The sequence below is a fragment of the Sciurus vulgaris genome, assembly GCF_902686455.1.
Source record: "Sciurus vulgaris genome assembly, chromosome: 4".
Lineage (NCBI taxonomy): Eukaryota > Metazoa > Chordata > Mammalia > Rodentia > Sciuridae > Sciurus > Sciurus vulgaris.
Window position 1 is genome coordinate 99,926,158 of NC_136464.1, and position 13,384 is coordinate 99,939,541.

Sequence of the window (13,384 nt, forward strand, 5' to 3'; positions counted from 1 at the left end):
ATTAACTCTCTTATAGGCTTAGGAACCAAATTCCTCAACAAGACTCCTCAAGTGCAAGTAAAATCAAGAATCAATAAATGAGATGAATTCAAACTAAAAAAAGCTTCTTCACATCATAAGAAACAATCAAGAACGTGGAGAGCCTACAGAATGGGAGAAAAACTTTGCCAACTGCACCTCAGAGCAATAATCTCCAGGATATATAAAGAATTCAAAAAACTTAACCCAAAAAACAAATAACCCAATCAATAAATGGGCAAAGGAACTGAACAGACATTTCACAAGAAATACAAATGGTCAACAAATACATGAAAAAGTTTCAACATCTCTAACAATTAGAAAAATGCAAATTAAAACTACACTGATGGGCTGGAGTTGTGGCTCAATGGTAGAGCACTTACCTAGTATGTGTGAGGCACTGGGTTTGATTCTCAGCACCACATATAGATGAAGGTCCATCAACAACTAAAAATATATGTAAAAAAAAAATAAAATAAAAAATACACTGAGATTCCATCTCACTCCAGTCAGAATGGCAATTATCAGGAATACAAGTAACTATAATTGTTTGTGAGGATGTGGGGAAAAGGGAACACTCATACACGGCTAGTGGAACTCCAAATTGATGCAACGACTCTGGAAAGCAGTATGGAGATTCCTCAAAAAACTAGGAATGGAATCACCATTTGACCTGGCTATACTTTTTTCTACCATTCTTTCCTGCTCTTACAGGATTTCAAACTAAATAAAATAATAAGTGAAAAGTCTGTGAGCTTGTAAAGAGAAAATAAAACTGCATATCACAGCTCTAGCAGTATCAAACACCTCAGAAGATGTTCCTTTCTCTTCCCTCTGACCAGTTGCAGTTCAATTTCAGAAAAGCAGTTTCATTTCCTTTTATATTTCAAGGACCTTCTCATCTGTGGTAGTTACAGTAATTACAATGTGATACAGCAGCATAAGGAACTATGGGTAGTACAGGTCATATCACAGGCAAGGGAAGAGGGACACAGAACACCAAACAAGTACAAGAACTACAAAATTAAAATATGTTTTTGAAAAGTTATATAGGTTAAGTTCAGCACAGTCAACTATGCCTGACAAATGAAAGGAACTGTTGTTCCCCAAATATTTCCTCCCAATGACTGGACCAAGTGATTTCTACATTTCATTCCTCCACTTATGAATAAACCTAGACAAAGCTGATCAAATTAGCATTTAATGGTTTAAAGACATGGGTCATCAAGGTATGCAACCCGTACCAACACATGGCTTCTTACCTTCCTCACTACCTCAAGTGAGCCTGGGCTATCTCAAAACCCACATCATTGGCAACACTACAATATCACATTTTCCTTCCTAAATCCTGACTTCTCCCCTTGGGAAATATTTTAGATTAATCTCTCCAACACTTAAAACACAAAACATAATATTCCCTTGGTCCAAACTATCACTCTCTCCAGCCATCACAGCTGATGCTCTATGAAATATCTTACACTTCATTCTCTATTTGATTACCAATCACAACTCAAATCAAAGGTATGGCTTTTGCACCCATCACTTACATAAAAAACAGATCTTCCTATGATCAACTATACCTGACTAATATCTGATGTAGACTGCAAAATCTCCAATTTACCCTTCAGTAACAGATGACCACCTTTATTCTTTGTAATTCTAATCTCTGCTTCCCAAACTCTCCTTGTCTGGTTCTCCCCTCCACTTGTGTTAACTTGCCTTCTCAGTCTCTTTGATTCTTCCTGCTTTCTAACTACTGTTGCACCAAGGGTCCTGACACTGCTCCTCTTTCTTTTTGGATGACCTTTACCACTCCTTTAGCATCCCCATCACAGGCATGACTCACAAGAACCTGACTTAACCCTAACCCTAACCCTCTCTATAATATAATTCTGCTGACAGGAGGCAGCTCACCTGCAAAGCAGCATGTAGGATAATGAAGGCTCAAGAGATAATTTGAATAGCTTCACTAAGATATAATTCACATTTTCTCACTAAGCATACAACTCAGTGATTTATTAAATTCATGGTTTACTATATTCAGAGCCACAATCTAATTTTAGGACATTTTCATTACCTGAGAAAGTAGCTCCTTACGCTTTAGCAATCATCTCCTATGTCCTTCCAAATGCCCCATTCTATATAATCAATGATTTGTCTCTGATTTGCTTGTTCTAAACTTTTCATATAAATGCAGAGACAACGTGGGATCTTTTGTGAATGGCTTCTTTTACTCAGTAAAATGTTCTCAAAGTTTACCACCTTGTTTCACATAATCAGTATTTCCTTCATTCCTTTTAACTAACAAACAATATTCCACTTTATGTGTTTGCTAATGGATATGGAGAATTAAAAAAATCCCCAAGATAATGAGACCAGGGAAAAGGGAGTGAAAATGGAGGCCATGTACTGACAGCCTTCATCTCTCAGGACAAATGTTTTCCAGGCACCAGGCCAGATGCAGACAGGGAGGAGGTGTTTTACCACCCTTAAAGGAAGCAGTCTCTGGGAAGTGTTAATCTCCTGCAAAGTAAACTCTCTTCAAACACCCACAGACCCTAACCAAAAGTTTGCATATCCAAGCAAACTATGTATTCACTAGACCACCCCTCAAAATAACCTATATAAACTTACCCAGTCCTTTCTTTGCTCAGTGGCTCATTTTCTACCAGGAAAGTGGTTCCACGGGTGCCATTTCATCCCCCTGAATAAAGAGCTGAGATGATGCAGGAGGTTTGGGTCCTGCCTGGTCTTTTTGTACTAACATTTGCTGCTTTTTATTTATCCATTAATCAGTCAATGAATATTAGGGTTGTTTCTACTTTTTGCCCATTATGAAAAATACTGCTTATTGTATAAGTTTTGGTGTTGATGAATATTGACATTTCAGAACCAATAATTGCTTGTTGTAAGGTTGTTCTGTATACCGTGGCATGTTTAGCAATATCCCTGTCCTCTATCCACTAACTGCCCATCGCACTCTCCCAGTTAAAGCGAGCAAACTTGTCTCTAGACACTGCCAAATGTCCCAACTGGGCAACATGTCCCCTAACTGAAAACCACTACTATAGAACTGTGATATCGTTTGTAAAATTTTGTATCTACATAAATCTTGCCTAAGATCATCATAAAACAAAATTTTAAATATGACAACATTAATGCCCTTAAACATTAATATCTAAATTATTTAATCCTTACATTCTTTTGTTACTATCTCTCTGCATATCCCAGCTCCATTGCCCAACTCAGCTTCAATTGGTTTTCCCCATGACATTTTGTCACAACTTATGTACTACTTCTCTAACAAAAATTTCCAAAATCTTTAGCTAAGCCCTCAATTTCCTTCCACACAATCTAATATACAAATTATTTTGTAGTCAAATTATTTTATTCACCAACAAATACTATGCAATTCCTACTAAATATAAAAAGATAGGTTGAACATGCATTTTTAATTTTATAGACCAACGATTCAAATAATTAACTCTTGTACTGATCCATTTGCATTTCAAATTGAAAACTAAGGGCAACTAAGTTTTACATTTTAACATATTATATGTTAAATATATTACATATATTACATATATTACCAGAGACAGCTACCAACATGGCATTGTCTCAGGTATTATTCTCCTACAGTGGTAGGGTGCCTGCCTGTCATGTGTGAGGCACTGGGTTCGATCCTCAGTACCACATAAAGATAAATTTAAAAAATAAATATATTGTGTCCATCTATAACTACAAAATATTTTTTAAAAAGTCAGTTATCTGCTGAAAAATTTGAATATCCATATGCAAAAAATGAAGTTAATTACTATCTCACACCACATATAAAAGTTAACTCAAAATAGATCGAAGACTTAAGTGAGAAGTCTGTCACAGAAGAAAGCATAAGGACTGGGTTTGTGACTCAGTGGTACAATGCCTGCCTAGCACTTGTGAGGCAATGACTGGGTTCAATCCTCAGCACCACATAAAAATAAATAAATAGAAAAAAAGATATTCTACAACTAAAAAATATCTTAAAAAGAAAAAAGAAAACATAAATATGAATCTTTATGACTATAAATAAGGCAATGGTTTCTGATTTATGACAACAAATTTAAAAATTAGGTAAATCTAACTAAAAATTTCTGGGCTTCAAAGAACACCATTCAAAAGTAAGAAGACAACCCACAAAATGGAAAATATTTGAAAATCATAAATCTGCTAACAGACATATCTAGACATATCTAGATTATAAAGGAACTCTTATAACTTAATTTTTAAATACCAATAAAACAATTAAAAAATGAACAAGGGCCTAAACAGATGTTTCTCCAAAGATATACAAATGATTAATAACCATATGAAAGGATGTTCAACCTCATTTATCTTAGTATAATGCAAATCAAAACTATACTGAGCTACCACTTCACACCCACTAGGATAGCTGTTAACAAAAACAAAGATAACAAGAATTGGTTAGGATGTGGAGAAATTAGTAGTCTCATACAATGCACCTGGGAATGGAAATGTAAAATAGCGCCAAGACTTTGAAGAACAGCTTGGCCATTATTCAAACGGTTAAACACAGAGTTATCATATGGGGCTGGGGATAAAGCTCAGTTGGTAGAGTGCTTGCCTTGCAAGCACAAGGCCCGGGGTTCAATCCCCAGCACAGCAGGGAAAAAAAAAAAAAAAAGAATTATATGACCCAATATGACCCAACAATTCTACTCTTTGATATATACAGAAGAAATAAAAACATAAGTTCACATGAAGATTATACATGAATACCCATAGCAGCATTATTTTTGTTTGTATGTGTGCTAAAGAAACAGGTTACCCAGGTTGGCATGAAACTTCTGGGCTTAAGTCTCATTCTCCAGAGGAGCTGGGATTAGAGGGGTACTCAAATGAAACCAGCAGCAATATTATGTGTAATAGTCAAAAAGTGGAAACAACCCAACTATCTATCAACTGATGAATAATAAACACAAATGTGGTATTCCCCAAATGAACTACTATATTGGTAACAAAGAGGAACAGAATAATAATTAAAGATGCATACCATGTCTAAGAGTAAGCTATATACTCTGATGAGAATATACAATATGGATGAACTTGAAAACATTACACTAAGTTAAAGAAGCCAAAGACCAAGACCATATTATAAGATTCTATTTACTTAAAATGTCCTGAAAAGGCAAATGCATATTGAAACAAATGACAAAAATTGAACACAGAATGTAAATCAGATAATGACATTTTATCAATGTTAAAATTCCTTATATTGAAAACTGCACTATGATTTTGGAAGACATCTCATAACTTCTTACAATAGTGCAATTTCAAAATAATTTTGTTGAGGTGCTGGGGATTAAATCCAGAGCCTTGCACATGCCAGGCATGCACTCTATCACTGAGCCACACCAGCAGTCCCTTTAAAACTTCACGATAGGGGATGGGGAGATAGCTCAGTTGGTAGAGTGCTTGCCTCACAAGCACAAGGCCCTGGGTTCAATCCCCAGCACCGCAAAAAAAAAAAAAAAAAAAAAAATCATGATCACAGGAAAACATACAGTGAGATATTCACAAGTAAGTAGGTATAATGTCTGCAATTGCTCTTAAATGGTTCCAAGAAAAAATAAAGGTATGTTGAAATATATACATATACATACATAAAAAATGAACATTTGTGTGCACTGAGAAAATAAATGGAATAAAATGTTAACAACTGACAAAAATGGGAGTTCTCAAAATGATTCTTTATCCTTCAAATTACATCAAAGTAAAGATACAAAAACAGAAGGCACTAACAAAAAATTACGAAGGATTTAAATAGACAATTTACAACAGCTTCATTTAACATGATACTATTTTAAATGATCAAATATATTTGACACAAAATATGCACACACATTTTACAAGGCTTCTTACTATTCATTTGTCTACCCTAAAAGATAAATCACCATTTAAAAAATCATCAACTACCCATTTTTTTCTACATTTCAATCTTAGACCCTCTTCATGGAACAAAAACTAAATAATTATTCAACTTTCCTTAATGATCAAATGGGTGATCTCCAGGTAATTTCTAAAATTAGGTATTAGTCCAAATTGGGTTCCTTGATAATGAATTCCCTAATTAGTTGTAAAACGGTAGCTCAGTTTAAAGCCATCACCAAGTTCTTTCTCCTATGCTTAAAGCTAATCCACTCAAAGGAAGGAACACCTGGCTGTAGTTCAGTTTGCCGACAAATGGAACTTATGGTCACATAAGTATTCACTCATAAGCCAGTAGAAGAACATCCTCAAGATCAAGATATACTTTCTTTAAATAAGGAATTACTCCTTCGGCAATACTGCCATTTTCAGATGACAGGTTTTCCAAAGTTTTATCAAAGGACTTTATAAAATATTATATTTCTCTAAGATAGACACTTTCAAATTGGTTACAATATATGCAGCGCATAATTTTTGATTTCCCTACATATATAATTAATGTTTTGATAGCTCCATATAGCCTGATACTTTAAAAATATAACCAAGGTTTTTCAATTCTATTTTTTCTTTCCAAAGAAAACTAGAGCAGGGAGTATAATCTCTCTTCCCCACATTTCAAGATTCCGTTACAATGATTCCTAAACCTAAAACCAAAGTCTGACTTAACATCTTTCAAAAACAAAACTAAACATAATCTGGAGCAAAAATAAATATGCAGCACTCAAAGACAAAAATTTTTTTTAAAAGCAAGGCTAAGAAAATATTTGCCATTTGAAAAGAATGTACTGAAAATATAAAATTGGTTTTTAGGAGAAAAATGATGAAAGAATAGGGACAAAGGAGAAAGAGATTAAATTCAGTGTAAGCCTCACTCCTCAAAATAATCACTACAAACTATGCGTAACTCAGTGGGAGGAGTCATAGACACTTTACCCCATACCACCTTTCAGTTAGTTTTCTACTACAAACATATTGTAATTTGAAAATTAGAAGAAAAGGTTATGACCCACCACATGCCTTCAAATCGCAGTTTTGCAGTCTCAATTTGTTAAACTTCTGTGTACAAGAATGTAGTAGCTCCTGGCTCTGTTAGAATAAAGAGTCTCATCCAAAAATCTCTGATATGACTCAATATCTATTTGCTTATCACCAGACTTTTTCTCCTAAATAGAACCCTAGCACCAGACCTCTCAGAAAGGCCTGATTAAAGATATCTAGATCAGGATGTGTTAATTTTCTGTAACATAAAAAGTGTACTAGATCGAGAAGGAGAATCATGGCACACATAGCTAGTCAGTTATACAATGAACTATTTTATTCAAGATGCTATGTAAACAGTACCTAATCCTGGATGTTTTAAATATATTGTTTCCTTTAAACCACACAACAATCCATATCTTCGTTTTACATTGAGAAAAATTAAGATTCAGAAGGGTCCAGTATTTGCCTAACATCAGATGAGACTTAAACCCAGTTCTATCTGACTTAATTATGCTACAAATGGGTAGGTAGTCCCAGTACTGCTTCAGTCTATCGAAAGGCAGCAGATGTTCCAGAATAGAAAATTGTAAACTTTAAAAAACTGCTTTCTAAAATACAAATTTCTCTACTTTAGAAACTGATTTTAAAAAGCAGATGTATATACCTATGACACATTAGAACTTATTTTGTATTATAAATTATTTCCCAAATATGAGATGTTCATCTTTTTCTATTGGTTAGGCCTTTGAAGAATAAACATATTACTAACTCATTATCTATACTTGAACAATATCCACAAAGTTATCCAAACTAGACTTAAAATCCAATATAATCACACATACAAGGAGAAAATGGTTCTGTCTCTTAATAAAAATGCATTTACCACCTTTTCCCTTTTCATTCTCAAAAAAAACTGCTCCTCCTAAGTTAGCAATAGCCCGTTAATCACCAAATGTTTCCATGTATCCCACTCTCTTCTATAAAAAAGTAAATGAAATTTAACAAATTTAAATTTCATTTCTTAAAGAAAAATAAACTTTTCTTTCAACATCACATTTCATAAAACCTGCAGACAAATAACTTTGAGCCATAATTAAGTCATCCATGAAAATTACTGCAAAAAAAAAATGTTCAATCATTAAAAGGATATAATTTGGAGGAAGAAAGTTCCAGCTCAAGACTTGATTGGCGAGTGCAAGGTAACGTTGAAACACTGAAGACATCTGTGCATTGAGATTTTCCCGCCTGCTGAACTCCTGCAGAACTTCAACAGTTAACATGAAGATCTGACGAAGGTCTTCTTCCTATCATCAATAAATCACAAGCACGTTTGTATCTAAAACTTATTTAAAATGCATTCCCTTTTAGAACCACAAAATAGAACAAATAAGAACCTTAAAATTTCCGCTGGAAAACACAATTTGCTTAACTACATTTTCCATCTTGAGGACTCTACTCAGAATTTTTACATCACAGTATGCTTTCAAGTGATACCATTTACTGTAATATAAATGCTACTTCATAGAGAGGAGTCTTTGACAACTACTGCAGAGCTGGAGTCAGTTGCTATAGTGCAGAGCCCTAGGATTTAAGCCAATGCCTTCACATAACTTTACTCCAGAGCCAAACAATACGTACAAGAGACACAAAGAGCCCACACCATCTGCAATAACATTTTAAATACATGGCCCTCTTTGGCATGCTGCCAGTCCTATTTTTACGGGCAAGAGAATCCATCAATTGAATCAGTTATATCTAAACACAGTAAGAAAATAACAAACTAAGGGATTTTTATAGTAGTATTCTCTTGTTTTGTTTCAAGACTAAAAATAAGTAATTTTTAAAACTGTCAACTACATTCCCCAAACTTATCATTTCACTATATTCTATGAAATAGCAACACAAATCCTGGGGTACAAGCAATCATTCAACTACAAGAATGTTCTCATCCACTAGGAACAAACAAGTAAAAACAGTCCAATAAATAAAATACAGAAAAAAATGCTAATACCTGAAATACTCTTTTGCAGTTACCATGGAATTCCATACTCAGTCCAATGTTGCTAGTTTTACTTGAACTTGAGAATTCACTCAATAGTGCAGTTAAAATAGAACAGGCCAGCGTTTGCTGTATTTGATAAAAAATAATTTTAAGGTATTATTTTTTTCAATGCTTTGTTTCAATACAATATTTATTCAAAAATAATACATTTTCCAATCTCTAGATTACTCATTACATCTTCAGATCTTACAGCTATCAGTCAGAAAATTAGATAGGGCAAAATAAAGATTAGATCTCCTTTCTAGGTGGCCTGGTGTTTCAATAATACTTGTCTATTCCAGCTGTACGAATCCATTTATACCTTGAACTTAGGACACACTCCTGCTTAATCACAGAATTCAGGTGATATTTTAAAATAATCAATGTTGAATGCATTATTTTATCCAATTTGCACAACAGACCAGAAACAATTTTACAACTGAAATAACTGAGACTGGTAAATAATTACCTAAGGCCAGCTGAGATTTGAACCCAGGTCTGTGTGACTCTATGTTCTGCTAGTTGTAAAATGTATCCCAAAACAGATGAAAGGTGAAACAGATTTTAAAATTAATTTTTAATTGACACATTATAATTATACATAATAGTGTGAGACACTGTGATACATTTGTAGCATGAAGATAATTTGGTCAATTTCATTCTCCAAAAAGATGGAACACTTCACAAATTTGCATGTCATCCTTTGCAGGGGCCATGTAAATCTTTCTTTTCTCTGTATTCATTCCAATTTTAGTGTAGTGCTAGTGAGGAGGGCACTAAAACTGACTTTATAGTCTCTACAATATCAAAAGGTAGTACACAAGAGGTTTAAAAATAAAAAATGAGGATTTTCTTTTCTCTGGTTCTAGTAGATTCAGAATATCAACTCATTACTTTTATTCATAGACTATTTAGAGTCAAGGTGCCAAAGATGGAGATAACAATATGAATTATTTTTGGCATGCTTCCAGGAGTTAAGCAGAAATATGCTCCCTACCTCAGAACAACCGAAAGATTAAAGTCAAGATGAAACTATTTTTGCAAGCTTATACAACAGCTGAACACAGTCAGACGCACCCACCAACTGCATGCAGCATCTTTGTTCAGAAATGCTTCTGATGTTAGTACCTTGACCTTACAGATGCTTATCTTGGCAAATCTTAGCAAATATATATAAAATTAAATTTCTAAAGATTGGAAAGAGTTGATATTTGTTGAAGGTGAGTGATGATTATATGGGTGACTAACACAGTGCTTATCTATTTTTTGTATACATCTGAAATTTTCCTTTAAAAATATAAAAACAAAAAAGAAATTCCTATTCACCTCTTAATCTCAACCAAAACAAGCATGACGATATAACTAATATGTTGTGGCAGGCACACGACTCCATATATTGAAGTGATTTCCCAGAATTTTCTACACCAGGAAATAACTGTAAATTCTCTGGGGAATTTACAGTTCCTTCTACAATGATACATTGTAGAAGCATTTCTAACCGCTTCTGGTTATCTTACACACACACACACACACACACACACACACACACACCAAGCAAACAAAAAAACAGAACACTGAGGTGTTTCGCAAATGTTTTTGTGTGGAACCCCCCACCCCACCCCCACCCAACGACCCTTGCTAGGGATGGAACCCAGGGTCATGAACATGCAGACCCTCACACTTTGTAGATTTTACTTTAAAGTATATATTTATTTTAATATAAATGATTCCCTCCTCCCCAAATCTTCAAAAGAGTGGGTGTTTAACTGCTTTTGCATGGCCCTAAAAAGAACTAAGGTCTGAGAAATCAAGCACAAAACCCTCTCATAGAAAAAACTGTTCATCACATGTCATTTTACAATTTGGGGGAACTTTAGAAACTTATCAAGTAAGGTAACTTGTTTTCTGTTTTGTTTTTTCTAAGAGTAGAATTTATTGAAGAATAGAAATGAGAACAGAACTCTTACAGTGCAAGAGGGGACCCAATGGCAGATTTTCTCCCAATAACTTTGTTTTTGAGTTAACAATTATAATCTTTTTCTTTTAAAATGGAGATTAATGATTAAAAAGAGCAATTGACACTTCAGAGACACATTTAAATGATATCAGATCAATTGCAAACATGAATCTTTAAATACAGCTAGAAAAATAGGTATAAAATACAATAAATAGGCAAACTAAATCGAATTACTAAAATTCAAAGGAAAACTAAATCATAAAGATCTAAAAAATGAATTTCAATATCCTGTGATTCTGAATATATTTTATACTATTCTATATTTTTTATAAGTCTTAGTCTTAGATTTTCACCTAAACTTTCTAAATAAGAATTCAGTGAAAAGAGTCTTGTGAACAGGTATCTAAATGTTTAAGAGAATCTCAACTGAGATAATTTATTGAAAAAATAATTCATAGGGGCTGGGGTTGTAGCTCAGTGGTAGAGTGCTTGCCTAGCGTGTGTGAGGTACTAGGTTTAATTCTCAGCATCACATATAAATAAATAAAGATCCATCAACAACTAAAAAAGAAGAAAAAATAGAATTCCCACAACTTATAGGAAAAAACAGGCAAGCATAAAAATTCACTCCTTAAACCATCATCCTTACAAATAAACAATCCATAATAATTTTCCACAAGTAATTTACAACTTAACTATAGATTGAATGTCTTCACGAAATGGCACATTTAAACTAGGATATTAAAATTTTCAGTAAAACACCTCTAATACATGTTCAATATATACAATAAAGCTTTATTTTCATGTGAAATAAATATTTCCTAAGATTATACACATATGTTTATAGTCAAGATATGAAACAAATGAGTGGAGGAAAGGGATAAGGCAAAGACAGGTGAAAGACTTGTTGAGGTTACTGCAGCTGAGAACAAGGAAAGACTTTTAAGTTTCCTTTAACTACAAACTTCATTGGACAAACAAGGAGCCCCCAAAAGCATGAAACTGCTTTTAAGTTTTAGCAATAAATAGATTCCTCCAAAAGAGTAAACTTTCACACTAATGATGTGCAAATTCACCCATAAAAGTAAATTCTTTCCCCCCAATCCCTGATACTGGGGATTGAACTCAGTGGTGCTTAACCACTGAGCCAGATGCCCAGCCCTTTTTATTTTATTTTATTTCATTTCATTTTATTTTATTTTTGAGACAGGGTCTCTCTAAGCTGCTTAGAGCCTCGCTAAGTTACTGAGGCTGGTCTCACACTTTCGATTCTCTTGCCTCAGCCTCCAAACTCACTGGGATTATAGGCATGTGCCACTGCGCCTGGCTAAAAGTACATTCTTAATATATGAGAATCAGGAACAAAATGAGTTCTCATTATAGACAGCTCTCTGAACAGAAGAACTTTTTATTCTTAAATTTTTCATCCAACAAAAATAATACAATATATCTTCATCTCAGAAAGGCACACAAAAAATAAAAATTGCCTATAATCCTATCGTCATTCCAATTTCTTAATGCATGTTATTTAAATACCATTGCTATTAATTCACATATATTATTTTACATTCTACTTTTTCCACATTACACTTATGAAAAAGATAAATCTTTAAAAACAAATGTTTTCTATCCACATATATACTTATAGACTTAAGAAATACATAAAAACAAATTATTATGCAGCACGCAGAAATAGTTTTTAGCTGTGTAAAAATTAACAGCATCCAAAGAACTAAAATTTAGAAAGAGATTTGCATCATTAAAAGATATCAAGTAGTTTAATTTCTCTTTAATTTGGAAATCCTGTAAGGATATGAGATTAGCGTGATAAACACTACACATTTTATAGGTCTGATTCAAAGGGGCCCAGTGAATAGAGATTCATTCATCAGAGAAAGATAAGTAATTAAGCACTAATTATACATTAAGAGAGCAAAGTATTTCAACACAAATCAACAAGTATTTCTCCCTATTTACAGGGGTATTAAACATATCACAAAATGTCTAAGACTCAGTTAAAAAAGTTAACTCATTTTCAGTGTTTGTCAATTAAATCCCCCTAAAATTAAGCTACCCTCACATTATACTGTCATGAAGATAGCTAGGGAAGCGAGACCAAAATGAGCTCTCAAAGGAGAACAGAGGACAGCTCCTTCCCGGGACAGAGAAAGAGGAAAGGGAGAAAAAGCATCAAATCTGCCAAAAAGAGAAGCTTTACATTTCTCATACCCTTGTAGAAGTTTTCTAACTGCTTGTTTCAGAAATTTAGGTCTCAGTGGCCATCCTAAGTGCATAACCTCTTAAAGTTTTAAATCTCCTTGTAACTTTAAGTGTCAGTAAGAACTAGATGTTATTGTATTGGAGCTAGTGGCTCCAATATTTAGGAAAGTCAGAAACAA

General features: G+C 33.8%; 1 protein-coding gene across 1 annotated transcript in view; it reads right to left on the reverse strand.

Moving 5' to 3' along the window:
* Positions 1-13,384, reverse strand: part of XPO4 (exportin 4) — a 110,661-nt gene that overhangs the window by 55,226 nt on the left and 42,051 nt on the right. The window contains 2 exon segments of the mRNA XM_079138832.1: positions 8,138-8,291; positions 8,999-9,115. Of these exon segments, the coding sequence (XP_078994958.1) occupies positions 8,138-8,291; positions 8,999-9,115 (271 nt within the window).